General features: G+C 44.4%; 1 protein-coding gene across 1 annotated transcript; it reads right to left on the reverse strand.

Annotated features, from left to right (window-relative positions):
* Positions 1 to 7,526: 7,526 nt before the first annotated feature.
* Positions 7,527 to 14,405, reverse strand: LOC311362760 (synapse differentiation-inducing gene protein 1-like; the record flags this gene model as incomplete). The annotated part of the gene is made up of 3 exons (XM_084482667.1): positions 7,527 to 7,685; positions 8,958 to 9,095; positions 13,899 to 14,405. 3 exons carry the CDS (start codon positions 14,403 to 14,405, stop codon positions 7,527 to 7,529), a joined length of 804 nt encoding a protein of 267 aa, XP_084338793.1.
* Positions 14,406 to 16,631: the final 2,226 nt, after the last annotated feature.

Raw genomic sequence — 16,631 nt, forward strand, 5'->3', positions numbered from 1 at the left:
ACTGTTTCTATTCTGTTTCGACATATGAGATAGATAACCGTTTTTGTATCTCATTTATTTATTTTACTTTTACGTTTTCTCAGTATTTAAATCTCTGAAGAATGGCTTGACATTGTTTTAAAAAGGAAATCAATCTTTCACAAATTTACGATGAGATTTATCTTGACTAAAAATGCTTTATTGCAATTATATTGAGTTTTTTAAGTAACTGCGAAACTGTAAATCAAATGTCTTCTTGTGGGCGAGTTTGCTTTCGAGACTCTAGTCATCTCAGAGAGGCGTGTTCTGGTCGAATCATCCCAACCACCTTCACCTGAGAACAACGAGAGACGAGGGAGAGACGTGGTTAGAAAGTGCATTACATACTGAATGCAAAAATACTACTGAAGTTCTGCATGCTCTTATCTTCAATCTATCTTCATCAAAGCAGAAATCATTACAATGTTTTTTTTCTATGAATATAGAATATATATATATATAGGCCTATATATATATATATATATATATATATATATATATATATATATATAATTTATTTTTTCTAATAAAGCCAAAGTAAACAAATACTTCTATACATATATATATATATAAAATACACAGCATTATAACGGAAGTCTGGAGCATGTGTGGTCTTGTGTCAGGGGAGGGGGGGAGGCTGTGTTGTTGACGTAGGTTTTTAATCAGTGCCCTCTTGCAGTGAGGCTAGGTTTGGCCTAACACACACACACACACACACACACACACACACACACACACACAAAATTGTATTTGTTTATCTTGTGCTTTTGCCGGATGTGTGTGTGTGTGTGTGTGTGTGTGTGTGTGTGTGTGTGTGTGTGTGTGTGTGTGTGTGAGAGACAGACAGACCACATCACTGTCATGGATTGTTAGGCTTCTCTGACTATGCGCTAATATCTTGAGCCCACTGATCTCTCCATATCTGAAGAGGAAGCTGTCTGCGCGCATTCCACTACATCCATCCAGCCACATGGGGGCAGTCTTGCTCTTGATTTCTAGACAAATAAATTGAATCCCCTGCTCACTATATATATATATGCACACTTTTTTTCTTCAACCATATATGTCAAGGCATGAACATGACAGTCTGTGGAGGAATTTTGACATGACCTCTTGATCAATGTTTGTCATTGGGAGTGGTGTTTCAGGTGTGTCTGTCTGGGGATGGGCCTGTCTGCCCGGAGCGGAAGGAGACGGCTTTGATTTCACGGCTTAATGATCCGCCCTGGCTCAGAAGCTGATTTCATTCTCAGGGTTCATTTCGCCAAAGTGATACTATAGTTCGATCATCATCATCCGCGCCTTGCCTGGGGAAAATAAGCCTTCATTTGCACTTCATTTGCTGCAGCTTCTCATTACAATGGGTTTAATTTAATAAATTCACCCCTTCGTCGTTTGCTATTGAACGTCCCTCGCAATTTTTCATTTCGATGCTGAAATGATAATGGCCCCTCACACTGACTTTCATCTTGTTTACCAGTTTGATGCAGATTGAAAATCCATACAATGTATAATGGAGGAGGAGTGTGATAACGACGCGTGTGCCCTGGGCTTGTTTTTAAGGAAAGGTGGGTCAATACTCCTCAAAGTATAATGCTTAACATGTCCACTCCAGTCCCATGATTGATTACAAGAGAGTGACGTCTGTGTGTGCTGTCCTTGAGTAACCTTCACTGTCTCACACACACTTGTCTCAGTGGGGTCACAAAGCCCCTCTCTGTCACTCTTTCCTAATCTACCAATGATATCAGCTATCTCTTGATGGTTGAACTCCCCCCCAATCCCCACCAGTCTGGAGAAGATTTATGATGAGCTGCTTGACACCGGCAGCAGGTCTTGGTTGGCAGTCCACTTCAGCCCAAGCCTCTCCTCGCCGCTACAGTTTCTGTGTTCGGTCCGGCGTATCTGCCATCTGCTAGCCACTTTGAGTGCCAACTACTGGGCCAACACTAGCCCACAGCTTGATTTTATTACTGTACCGCTCTGGGCTGTTCCCAGCAGCATTGCATGACTTCCATGGTAGCCGATCACATTATATCTGACTCCACCTCACACTGTACATCCGGATCTGGTTGTAATCAAACAAGTTAAACTAATTCTTTCATGTTTTGTCAAAAAACGTTTGTCTTTACTATATCAAATTATTAGTTTGCACTATTCAGCTGAAAATATACAGTGAAAGATTTATGTTAAGCAGATATTACTTGGTTGCGTTTCTAACGTTTCTGTGGCCCATTCCCAAACCAGTCAGACTAACTCAACAGAAGAAGGAGAAGGAGAAGAGGAAGAAGAAGAAGAGAAAGAGAAGAGGAGGAATAAGTAGTGTGAGGTAAGTGTGTAGAGGAACTATTTGTAGATATATATCAAAATACCGGTCCGGTGACAACAAGTGAGCTAAACGCTAAAGTTAGCTTAGTGTGCTAAGTTTTGTTAGCTTGTTTTCTGTCGGTTCGGTTTATACCGTTAGCACGTTAGCATGCATACATTTTTTTCCCCTCCATAAAATTTTCAAAGATTCAAACAGAATGTATTTAATAAACTAATCTCAGGATATTATAATTTATATAGAATAGAAAACATTACTTATATTAACAAATTATTTTAAGTAACTATAAATGTTATGTTACAAATGTTGAACTTAAACTAGTTATTTTATACAACTTTGACTCTGTAAAGTAAATAATTTGTGAACAAACATTTTTTTTTAATTTTGACTACTAATGTCACCTTGATATGTCTACTCCATCCACATAAGGTTATATGGTAATCCAACTTCACCTGTTTAGTTTCACCTTGCGTAAAAAAAAAACCCTGTTGCATGGCAACAGGTTCCCACACGACTTTCTAGTAAAGGCCAATTCAGCACCCTCTGTTGCCTTTTCCCACGTCCCTAATTCAGATAGGACCTATAGTTGGCTGGGGCGTTTGTAACACATATTACATATGTAACACACCTATCACATGGTAATGTTTCTAGTGCCTCTTTATATTGAGATATTCCAGAGCACCACACATATTCCAAGGAGTATATTTGGCAAATGCGTCACAATTCGTGATGCATGCATGGTTTGTCTTTTGTGTTTTTTACGTCTCTGTAACGCATGTCTCTGGCGTTTTATCTGGAGAACTGGGTTCTACATTTGAGGGTACATGCCTGGAGCAATGCTGGGATGTTAAGGCTGTTGTTATCGTGAGGCCGCCCTGAAGGGAGTCAGGGATAGACAGCAGCTAGCTTGTTGCTCGCCAGAGATAAGTGGAGGCCCAAAGACGTGTTGGGGATGTGGTTATCAGGGCGCGTGTGTTTGCTGGCAAATGCCGTCACAGGTGGGAGAGAAAAGAGAGATAGAGAGAGAGAAACAGGATGCTGTGGACACAGGTGCGAGGGCAGATAGTGGGTTCAGTGTGTGTGTGGGTGAGTATAAAAACAGAATACACAGGTGTCTGTGTCTGATCATTTATAATCAAGCCTTTTCTGACCTATATACAGTGCAGGGAACCTGTGAACCCTCATCAATTCATTACCTCCCCATGATGGATGAATTACCCTTATGTTCACTCATCAATTCATTGCCTATACATGATGGATGGATTACCCTTATGTTCACTCATCAATTCATTGCCTATACATGATGGATGATTTATCCTAATTTTCACTTTAAGCAGGGGGTCGATGTCGCGGTCGTTGACGTCAATATCATTCTTGTTTCTTTGGAACCAAATGAGCTGTGGTCTTTCAGATGAGTGCAGCCCCTGTGGGATTTCTGAGGAGAAGCCATCTTCATTTGAAAATGGCTTTTCGAGATGAGCCGTGCAGTAATCCACGGTGTGAATGCACACAGGCTGCACTGTCAAGAGGTTTCCATGGGAGCCATGGTGCCATATGGATTGTGATTTACCATATGGATACAAGTCCCACTGACCGCATACACGGAAATCCTCCTCTCGTCTTGCCTTTATTTAATACCACCCTTCTATTACGGGTACACACTACAGACATGCATTTTTTAAGAGTACATGAGAGTTCATTAAAGCTGAAGGCTTGCGCAATGCATTATACATTTTCTGTCTATATTTAGAACACACGCTTATTGCTATGTTTTTTAAGAAGATAATGTTGAAGGTGTGGATAGTGCTATACTCTCGATTGGGTAATTGATGCTGATTAATGCAATTAAGATTAATTCTTATTCATGAATGGGGTCTTATGAACACAAAACTAGAGAAAAAACCCCACAAAATCATGGTTGCACGCCTATCGTCACAATGGTACCATATGTTGACATTGAGATGGAGAGCTACATCTTTTATTGCGGTCATGGGCGGGATGACCTAGTATTCCAGGAAAGATGAAATATACATTCCAATCCCTCACAGCTTAAGAAAAGCTCTCTGGAGAAGCTTCCAACTGCATTCTTTAATTTACACAAATTTGGGTTTTGCCACTTTTATAAGCAAGCCATATTTGTATAAGCTATTGCTTGAAAATATCTAATCTCAGTGTGTGTCTATGTTGGTGATTTGAATTAATGACGACAACTGTCTCAGGGAATCACATTTTCCTATCCCCCCATCATTACTCTTTTGCTGAGGTACTCACACATCATTATTGAAGAAATAAAATTTATTCATGGATAAATTGGGTTTCCTTTGAATTCCCCCAAATATCAGGTCAGTGTGAGGCGGGCCGGTGAAATTGCTGAGGGGTGAGTATTTCCCCCACACGATGTTTGTATGCCGCTGTTGTCCGTGCCAGGGCACAGATGACAGGTATTTCATCAAAGCAATGATAAGAATGTGGAAATGCCTCGCAGTGGTGCGAACAGCCAAGTGCATCATGCTTCTTATTAATGTAGCGCTCTGCTCTAATGTCTTTTTGTCTCTCCGCTGCCTTTCACACTGCTATCCCACCATTTGTTTGAGACCATTCATCTTTGTTCTCCCCTCTAGAACCCCCTTTTCACTTCAGTTGAAGGGGGGAAACGATCCCTCACTCGGATTGGTATTAGCTCAAACTCACAGACTAGCAAGAGACATTTCTTTTTTTTTTCATTTAGATATGAGGTTCATTACGGGTTTCTAGAATCCAGTTAGGGAAGGCTACTGGGACATGCACACACGCACGCACATGCACGAACGCATGCATACACATACACGCACACGCATACATACACGCACACATGCACCTAGGCCAATGTATTTTTTATTTACGTGGGGGTGGTGATGACTAATACATTTTGCTTTTGCAGGTCCGAGCTTTGGTAAGCGGCGCGGCGTGGGTGTAAATTCACATCTACTGAGGGAGCGAAAAACACAAGCAGCAGCAGCAGCAGCAGCACTGCCTCTCAGCGCATGCCCACTTCAACACACACACACACACGCCATGGGGCTCCCATTGACAAGAGCAGCACTCTGGCCCCTGGTCGGCCCTCGTAGGCCCCAGCCAAACTGTTGGTCCATGCGCTGGAGACTCAGGGGAGGTGGTGGTGATGATGGTGATTGTGGTGGTGGTGGGGGGGTGGGGTTTGGCAGCTACAGCAGAAGAGACACCAGGAAAAACACAGAAGACGCGGTGGTCTGTGCTCTCCTTGTGAGAGCAGCTCCCCCAACACCCTGCCCTGTTCCGAGTCTGATGCAGGGAAACTATTTGTTTTGTGTTCGGACACTCTTCGGACACACTTCGGACACTCTTCGGACATCGGAGCTTAGTCACGGGCACTTCTTAATATATTTCCTTGGCGTCCCGGAGCCTTGGCAGGTAAAGTCACCTGGAGGGCTGGGCTCTGAGTGATGCCCAGGCAGAGGCAGACAAAACCATGCCAGCTCCGCAGTCCCTCGCCCACACCCACCCCACACCGGTGCAGAGGGCGTCGATATAACTCATCCCGGCCTAACAATACATTCTGACAGCCCACTATAAGCACACAATCAATGATCCCTCTCTCTCTCTCTCTGTCCCTGTCTCTCTCTCTCTATCTCTCTTTCTCTCTGTCTCTGTCTCCCTCGTGCCCTCTCTCTCTCTCTTTCGACACTCCTCACTTTTCAAAGGGGTAATGAATAAAGAAAGAGTGAGAGAGAGAGAGTGAGAGAGAGAGAGAGAGAGAGAGAGAGAGAGAGAGAGAGAGAGAGAGAGAGAGAGAGAGAGAGAGAGAGAGAGAGAGAGAGAGAGAGAGAGAGAGAGAGAGAGAGAGAGAGACGGGAGAGGAAACCAGACCATCATGCCGCATTTATTGACAAGATTTACCCGGTGCACAATAAACATCAAATGAGCCCGGTGATCACCGCTCATCACTTTTGTGTATGCTCTCTGAATTGCTTTTGTTGTCTCCCCCACCCCCCCACCCCCTCACCCCACCACCTTGCTCTCACTCCCTCCAGCAGCCTCTGCTGTTAAGCCCTTTGTACTCTTTGTTAATGGACTGTGATTACATGTCGTGAACATTTCTCCAATATACGTTTACACCACCACTTGACTTGGACTTTTTCAAGGTTGTTTTTAATTGAAACGTTTAACGTCTGTTACTGTAGGGTATGGGAACACGGGGGATGGGGGGCGGGGGGGGGGGGGGTTACACAATAGGGCTCGGTGCTGCATTGAGCTAGGAGCTGATAAGTGGTCTGTTTATAGTTTCCACTGTATGGTACAAGCGGCTCTCTCAGACTTTGCACCAAAGTAGTCTCTCCGGTGCGATAGTGTTTTTTTTCCAGTCTGTTGCCGCTCTTCATCTTTCATAATGGAATGCCGGGGCGGTATATTGGGAGTCCTTGGAATAAGAATAAAAAGTAGAATCCAGACCGATGGGAACGAGCTCCGAACAATATTCCGTCCGCACAAGAGTCTCTCTGTCCTCGCTGGATCTCTTCCCGCCCGTGTCCGGGGCTGCTCCGTCAGCCAGACGCATGTCCTGCATGTCCGCTATATCCTACATTTCCTACCTGTCCTACTTGGACAGGTAGGACAGGTAGGACATGCGGTTGGGCAGCGTCAGGTGCAGGAGAGAGATGACACATCGCACGTTTAACCTCCATCTTTTCCTCTGCCTCTCTCTCTCTATTCCAGTGTCTGTTTTTCCCTCCCTTGCTCTGTCTATTCCTCGTTGTTTTTCCCTCCTCTCCAGCTCTTCCGCTCTGGCGTCTTGCTCTGTTTCTCTCCCTCTCTCACTTCATGTCTATATATCGCTTGCTCTCTCTGTTTTTTCTCTATCTGCCTTCCACTCTTCCTATTGTTATCTCTCGCCTACTCTTCCTGTCTGTTCGCCTTTCTCGTCCACTCTCTCTCCTCCGCACTCACACCTGCATCCACAGCATAATCTCTCTCTCTCTCTCTCTGCCTCTCTCTCCCTCTTCCTCTCCCTCGCTCTCTCTCTCTCTCTCTGTCTGTCTGTCTATGTTTTGTGTCTTCCTCCCACTCTCTCTCTCTCTCTCTCTCTCTCTCTCTCTCTCTCTCTCTCTGTCTCTGTCTCTCTGTTGTCTGCTGCTGAGCCCCCCCCCCCCCCCCCCCCCCCATGCCGCTATACGTGTCCAGGCTTGGACAGGTAGGCCATGAGGGCCACCACCACCGCCACGTAGACCCCCGCTCCCACAGTGATGGAGAGGGCCGCCAGGAACAGGGCTCGCCTGGAGTTCACGCCCGCCCGGGAGAAATCCCCTTTAGCAATGGCCTTGCCACTCTGTATGTAGAACACACACACCCACGCACACACACGCACACACACACACACACACACACACACACACACACACACACGCACGAAACACACACACACGGACATACAAACATGCAAATAAGAAGAGAGATGGGTTTGAGCTAGTATTACTCACAGCACCAAAAGACGAAGTGAGTAGGTGTTAAAGCTTCAGTTAAAAGAGGAAAAAAAACTGAGAAAGGCTGCTGGGGAGCTATTAGTTGCCATGGCAATTAGGTCATTATCCCTTGACAGTGACGAATGGGATGTTTGGGTGTTTTGTTTTACTCAAGAGAAAAAAGAAGGAGAATAACATTGCTGTTTAATCTATTTATCCCTCTGACACATTTTTTATAGTCTCTTCCGGGGTAATTGTTTCTGCAATTAGTTGAGGAGATGGTGAGGTGCATCTCCTCTGAGATAAATGGGTTGGGATTATTCTTTAAAGGTCGCAGCTTGTTGCTTGGCTATTGCAAGGCTTGAGTCCCAATTATATCAAAGTCATTAGGGTTGTTTCGTGGACATGATAAATGAAGAAAAGTCCATGCAGATCTGGGTGGAACCAATATTAGGATAATTATGTTCACACAATGTTTCTAATCCTGCCAATTGTTCACGATTTGTGGAAACACGAAACATGTTCATATTTCTTATCACCTGATTTTATTAATAATTTAACAATAAAATGATGTTGATATACAGTTCTTCTTGCATGATAAATTGTTGAAATTTACTTTTTAATGGCTTGTTATATCCTTTCATATCATGAATGATATGCTCTTGACCTTCCGATTAACACAGATAATTTATTCATGAAGAAATTATCCTGCAACTATCACAGTTATGTAGCACAGGAAATAGGGGATATATATATTTATATATTCATGTGTTATAGCTATGAGGATTGACACCTTGACACCATGAAGACGCTATTCAACGTAATCAAATACCAACAGGTTATCACAAGGTTAAACAGACCAAATTCCACTTTTGGTATATCTAGGCTCATGTCATAATAACAGATATTTAATCAACGTCTCCCCCAGCTCTCGGTCAAGGCAAACCATTTAACATTATTAATCTCGGACTGGAAAAGATAAATTCATCCAGGGACTCGAGTCATTCACCTGATAACCACAATGATACTGAGGAAAGCCTGTGCTCCTGCAGGACCTGAGCTGGGGCATTGTCCAGTGTGTACATACTATACATCCTGTGTGTGTATATATGGATGCTGGTGCCAGGCAGGCTCTGTACCTTGTGCGAGTAGTAGAACGCCACAATGCCCAGTGGCCAAAAGCAGCAGAGCATGGAGAAGATAGCCAGACCCAGGTGGTCCCTGGGGGGCTGCATTAGGAAGTTGTCCTCGCTGTCACTGTCGCTGGAGCTGTCGCTCTGAGGGTGGCGGGGAAAGGCAGTGAAGGGTGAGAGAGATAGCAGACCTTGGTATTCTTAGCGTGTCGCAGTTAGTATTTGCATATACCGATCAAAGTTCTGTGAGGAGAACTTATGTAGATAGTGAGGAGAAGTCTGTGAGGAGAAGTCATGTAGATATACATATCTCTATCTCTATGATATTTAAGTATATATATAAATATATATATATTTATATGTATATCTATCTATATATCTCTATCTGTATCTATATTGATGTATCTCTATAGAGATAGAGATACATTGATATAGATATACATAAGAGATATAGATATAGATATAGATATATATATATACATATATACATACAAATACATATATAGCCCTGATTACAGTACAACAATCACCGGATATGGCTTCTCCAGCTTTAAGGCGTTCAGGTCTACTGGGACGTCCCTGCATCCCCATTGAATGTTTGGTGCTATCATGATTGGTGACACACACACACACACACACACACACACACACACACACACACACATGCGCGCACACACGCATACACACACGTACACACGCACGTACACACACATCCCATACAGCAGCCAGGCCCAGTTTCCCCCGTTCCTCCAACCACACCGGGACATGATGTACTCAGCCGACCAAAGAGGATTTCCTCACTCTGTCGACACCCATGGGAGAGAGAGAGAGAGAAAGAGAGAGAGAGAGAGAGATATGAAAAGGGATTAGCAGATTGTTCTGTCATCTCTAGGTGACAGGAGCGGGGGGGGAGGGGGGCATCATGAATGTGCTGAATTGCCTCAGGAACCCAGGCTCAGTGCACCCAATATACACCCCCCCCCCCCCCCCCCCCCCCCCCCCCACACACACTCCTCGTCAACCCTGGTAGCTGGAGGGGGAGGGGGGGTCGCGGTGCAGCCTAGATGCTGAACTGAGATAGCAGAGATGCTGGGCTAATGAAGGCCATTTAAAAGCCTTGGTTGCTTAATGCCGCGTGTCTGCAGAGGGAGGCTGCAACACAGAGAGACAGCCTCTTAAAGAGGAGACCATGCGTGTCCAGAGGAGATGTTGGTTTGAATAAACATGGCCTCCCCACATGCACACGTGCACACACACACATACACACACCCACACTCAGAGGGACCACTGATAGAATATGATACGTGAGACAGAGAGTAACACTAAATCTGAGTTTGTTAGGTTTACATTAAATTGCAATAAGTCAAGTAATCGAATCCAAACAGAGTGGAGACGATGGAGGATTAATGTCAACATTAATTTGCGTTTACCTTTAAATCCAGTCACGACTGTATTATTTTTCTTTCAGTGAAAATTCATCCAATGCATAACCACTTACATGACAAATGGAATGATCATTTCACAACCTAGTTTTAGCACAATCTACTTTTAAGAATTTATTTTTACTTTTTCCTCAACAAATCCCACCCTTTTGGCACGATTTGGCCATGTCTGTGTAATGAAAACCATTTTAATGATAACCTTGACTCTAATAGTGATTATGGGCTGATTGGATTGGATTGTGGATCCGCTGGGGCATAATCTGGTTCAGGAACACCTGGAGTCCTTCCTTCCCTGACTCACCCAAACAGCAGCTGTCACCAGCACTGCAAAACCCGGCTCTGCCTGAATGAGCGGCCAGTCACGGACTGGACTGCAGTGTTATTCTCTCCCTTCATTCCATCGCATGGCTTGCCCACTGACTACCCTGAGGGCAATGCTTCCAGGGTAGTCCCAGTCGGACGGTGACTGTGTGTCTGTGTGCGTGCTTGTGCGTGCATACGTTTGTGTGTGTGTGTGTGTGTGTGTGTGTGTGTGTGGGGGGGGGGGGGGGGGGGGCGGGCAGAGTGGTAAGGGGAAAGTAAAACTAATGAGATCCACCAGCTAACATCACCTTGTTAGGGTCAACGGGCGACAGCCAAGCCAAAGCTCAAGGGAGTACGCAATCCACGAAGACAGGCACCATTATACAAGACATCTACTGCCACTGGAATCATGCTAGAGTGGTATCTCCTCTACGGACTCATTACCCACAATCCCCCTGTGTTCTGTCACTGCCACTCAACTGTGTGTGCAAGGCACACTGTGACAGTGCGAGAAGCAAACAGAAACAACAGCAACAAAATCTGCCAAAGCCTTAGACTTAGACTAGAAAATGTGATTCTCTCTTTCTCTTCCTCTCCATCTGTCTTTCTTTCTCTCTTTTAAAATGTAGCTGTTGGCAATACGTCCTGACAGTAGCAACTTAAACCTCATCTAAATCTGGCCTGCAGTGATACAAAAGTATATACAGTGTTTGTGTGCTTAGGTTAGTGATTCATTTCGTGTCTGTGTTTATTTTGTAGATATATGTTTGTATATGTTTATAACCGTAGCCCAGAGACACAGGCAGACAAAGTTTAAAAGTTTAAACCTGAAACTTGGGTTTAGATTGCGATCATCATTTGTTTTGTGGAAACTGGAGTCCCTGCTTAATATTCAGGGAGGGAAGGCATTTGTTAAGGCATTAATGGCAGTCAGTGCTGCGTCTCCATCTATCTGCCTTCAACCAAAGTGACAGAAGCGGGAGCGATTGTCAAGGCCAGTTAAGGAGCTTGGCTTTTTCTGCTGCCAACTTGGAGCGGAGGGTGTCTCACAAGTCTCACTGCATGAAATTAGATTCGTTCCACTTCTGTAAAGGTTTTCTTGGCTGCCACAGTTATCTTTCCTTTATATCAGGTCGTAAACACGCTCTTAAGTCTAAATGTAATCATCTGGGCGGATTGAATAAATCCTGATACAATCAGGCGTTGGGATTTTTTATTTTAAAATGATTGCAATCAACCTGAAGTGACTCAGAAATAATGGACCATTCTTTAAGACGAACCAGTCAATGAAATAAGCAGCGGGTCTGAGCAGAGTGGCTCGTATTCTGTTTGAAAATGTCGCCGACGCTAATGAAGCATTGCTGTGGAATGAGAACGCGTCAGTATTTTAATTGCCTTCTCAGTACTATGCAAGTGGCTCTTTAAAGGCCTCGTTCACACATGTTTTGAACCATAAAATCCTGCACGAGAATCGTTTAACATGGCTTTGTCTCTGAAATGTTTTCTATGAAGATGGCTTGGCTGCATCCCTATATCCTCCGTAAGAAGGCCACAATCATTAGACTATGAATACACAAGTTGCGTTCCAACACGAGCCCACCCATCCCTTCGCTTCTTGAGGTATATCGTTTGCATAATAAGTAAATCATATTGGGCCATGCCTGGTTCAACCTTTTTGTAACATCAACAAATTATGCTCCTAGATGCAAATGATGCTCTTGCATGCAGGCATCACATCAACTCAGCGCGTAAGCAAGCAGGTGTAGAGGCGCTGAACACAGTGTTCGCTGAAAGAAGGTGCAAATGGGAGTGAGGTTCTGTGCAATATTATTACCTTGAGAGTGTTAGCTTAGGGCTATTTAAAAAAGGATGTAGCAATAGTTAAAGTAATGGACAATAGGATATGAAAATGTAAAATAACCCTGATATTTTTACAACTACAATACTGTTAAATATCTTGCCAAGAAAATGTATCACAAAAATATGTGAATTAACATCTCAAAATCAGTGAACAAATTGGAAAGACTAAGAAATGCAGAGGTGTGGTCCAAAATCCTGCCTGGCCAATTGTATACGAGGGAAACTAGACTCCACCAATTCGACGGGCTTCAAGGATTAGAAGGAGATAGACACACTGGAATGACTGAATTTCATGGAACATTATTTTCTGATGAAAATAATGGATACGCGAAGATATCTGAAAATTGGCGTTTGCCTGTTTTACCCAGATTCAGACCAGTTGTTTGATTCCACCATCCAGATGGGGAGTTTGTTCAAACGCCAATGTAGAGAAATCTCAGGGTGTCCCTTTAATGCACCCCCCCTAACCCTAACCCTAACCCTAACCCTAACCCTCAACAACACAACTAGAAGAAGTGCAGCTTTCTGTTGGACACTTGATGCTGTATTAAGCTTACGGTGTTATTATGATGTATTAAGCTTACTGATATCAATAGATGATATCTATATCTGTGTCTGTGTCTGTGTCTGTGTCTGTGTCTGTGTAGCTCCAAAGTTTTTCATGGAGATACACCCACTGTGTGCGTCACTCAACTCCCAAATCGTTAAAAAGGTTGGGTGAGCAGTAATTCAATGTGATTGTTTATTGTCTTTGACTGGTGCCACAACAATGTGAAAGGAGACGATATCCCGTTATGATGCAGAGCTCTGCTGCCTAATTAGTAATCATGGCTATAAATATGCCTGAACATTGTTCTTCGCAACATAAAGTTTGAATACATCAGAGAGAGTTTTATCTGGGAATCTTTGATGAAAGTGTATTATAGCTTAAATTACCATACCACCGCAGCGTAATTAATCTTAGCACAGCTCTTAAGCTCTTCTGTAGAGATTTTGAATTTACAAGCAGATGCGGTGCTGTACATATCAATATGCTCTCATCTCCATATAAATATTGATTAAAAATGCTAAATACCCTCGCCCCGTCTAGGGGTAGAGGATCTGGGGGCAAAGGACAGTGTAGAGGCCCCCCACGGACAGATACTGGGTTTGATCCCCAAGGTCCAAAAACCCACCTGAGCAAGAGGCCGAGCCCCGACCTGCTCCTACCTGTAGTTGAAACGCCACTGTGAGTCACTTTAACTTACAGTGTCTGCTAAACCACTGTTCCCCAACCTTTGTTGTCGTTGGTCTAAAAGACCAAAACAGCCCCCAGTAAATCCACCGTGTCCGGGACCCTCACCTCGTACTCGTGGGCGGGCTCCTCCTCCACGTCGTAGCACACCGTCTGGATCTTCACCTCCTTCTCGGTGCCACTGCCGTCCTCCATGGGTTCCTCCATCTCCTCATCCTCTTCCTCCTCCCCCGCGGAGGACCCCCCGTCGCTGGGGGCCCGGCCCTTGCCCTCCATGAAGGTGGTCTCCACGCTCTCGCTGCGGCCTGAGTCCTTGCTGTGTAGGCTGACGTTGTCGGCGTACAGGATGAAGCCGGTCGGCCGGTAGAAAGCCTCCACGGCCAGGTGCAGCGACGTGGCGTCCAGGAACTCCTGGCTCTTAGTGGGGGCCGGCCGGCCGTGGGTGCCGGCGTACAGGTAGCCGATCAGGTCTCCCTGGCGGTGGTATTGCTGCTGCTGCTGCTGCTGCTGCTGCTGCTGCTGCTGCTGAAGCTGGTGGTAGTTGCCGTGGTGCACCACATGTCTGCTGGAGGTCTTGTCTAGCAAGGGGTTCTGGAGCTCAGCCAGGCTCTCCATGATGGTGGGGGGGCCAGAGGGCAAGCGGCTGCTGGGTTAAATATCCAGGAGGCTGGGACCTGGAACAGAAAGAAGCCTTGACCTTTCCGTACCGATGCTGAAACCTGTAACACATCATTAGGGGAGGACATCGGGAATGTACTGCAGGGGGAGCCGCTGCAGTACTCTGGTTCAGGATGAGCTTAGTCAGGAGAAATGACACAGAAAGAGTCCAATGGTACACAACATGGAAGTAGTGATTGTTAAGCAGCGATGCATGAGACGGGCTGAGCCCTCACGCCGCCATATGCCCTATGTTTATATATTGCCGCTTACATAACTGGATTTGTAACACAACAATCTCGACCCTATCCGCATTAACTTATAGAGTGTGTGTGTGTGTGTGTGTGTGTGTGTGTGTGTGGTTGTGTGTGTGTGTGTGTGTGTGTGTGTGTGTGTGTGTGTGTGTGTGTGAGTAGAGGTGTTATGGAAAGCAGCTTAAAGCATCAACATGCAAATAATAACGTGTAGGGAAAAAGCCAATCTAGACCCTATATAGACACCATTTGCAAAGCTTAATGCCACTGCGTTCATAATAACAGAGCACTCCATTCGGTTCTGACAACGGTGTGACGAGACGCTGACAGGTTCTGCACAGCGCTGTCTCCGATTCCTTTTCATCTCCTCCTGGCCTCCTATTCCAAGTGTTGCTTTTTTTTTTTGTTTATTTTGTTGCTTTCGTACTCCACTTTTGAGATAAAAGCAAGTACAAACACAACACACATGTTCACAACAGATCCAGCAGGGACCAACACGGCAAGTGATTGCTGAATTAGTTTGGCTGACTATCAACAACCATACACGCACTCAATAGTTTCTCTCTCTCTCTCTCTCCTTGACATTTTATAATTGAATGATTTGATGATGATTTTATTATGATTTAAGTTAGTCTTTATTGCTAGGCGCAATCTTGGAATGAATCGGTTATAAACATCATGCGCTTCTAACAACAATAGGAGCAAAACCAAATGTCTAAAATATATCCAGAATGATCAGCATATACAGTCGTTACCTTGGCTCATACCTGTTGTATAAGAATCTGCGGCGGACGTCTTCATTCCTCAATCCTCATCCATCGAGGCTCGCGTCAAATCGATGGATGAGCACCAATGTCCAAATTCACAATTGGTAAAAAAAAAATTAAAAAAAAGATCACCGAACAATAGCGACGAATTTTGGAAAGTAGTTTTCTGTGTGTCGATATGCATAGTCTCGGACGCCGAACTCGGCAGCGTGTGCCTGGGAGGACCAGGACGGCTAGACTAGACGGAGAGGTAGAATTTGCGCTCAACATCACGATGAGCGCAGCCTCCCCGCAACTCCGCCAGGGACTCTGCCAACTGATTGGCTGCAGAAATCCGCTGGAACGGCCGTTGCGGACATTGATGTCACAATGTTTCTATGCTGTTCAACCTTTTCCTTTCAAGTTCGATCTTCCTTTCAGACAGCGTGACACGGATTAATTGCTCCAGAACTAAGTATATGTTAACTTGAGTCTCTTCAAATGGAGAGATTGCATTCTTTGAAAAACAACAACAACAGCAGGTGATTCACGACCGGCTTTCATCATTGTTATTGTCTACTATGGCAGTGCAATTGTGGGCTATAGATGGAAGCCCTTGAATCATCTACCAAATAAACAATAACTCTTCCCAGGCGATTCCCACAAGGGATCACCTCCTGAATAACCCACTATTAAATTCATTCTGCATTTACATTTGATTAATATTTCATATCACAGGATATGCATTTATCATGAGTGAATTTACTTGTCCCCTTCAACCGCCCTGGCCTGTCGCTTAAAATGGATCACCTGCTTACAATTTATTAAAAATGATCTACATATCATGCATATGGATGAACTTTTGATGCATACACAGGAAAACACACACACACACACACACACACACACACACACACACACACACACACACACACACACACACACACACACACACACACACACACACATTTAAATGCTTTTATTTGTATCCAAATTTACAAAGAAGGAGAAAAAGATCCAAACATTTTTGGGAAGAAATTTTGATAGGTTAGGTTCAACAAGCTTACATGCCTTTACAAGGCCTACATGATAAGTTAAGTTATTATATAGGACCTACCGAATACCTAAGAGTAAATACACACACACACACACACACACACACACACATATTACACACACCCAAC

Source organism: Micromesistius poutassou (genome assembly GCF_964030765.1).
Source record: "Micromesistius poutassou genome assembly, chromosome: 17".
In the NCBI taxonomy this organism is placed as follows: Eukaryota; Metazoa; Chordata; class Actinopteri; order Gadiformes; family Gadidae; genus Micromesistius; species Micromesistius poutassou.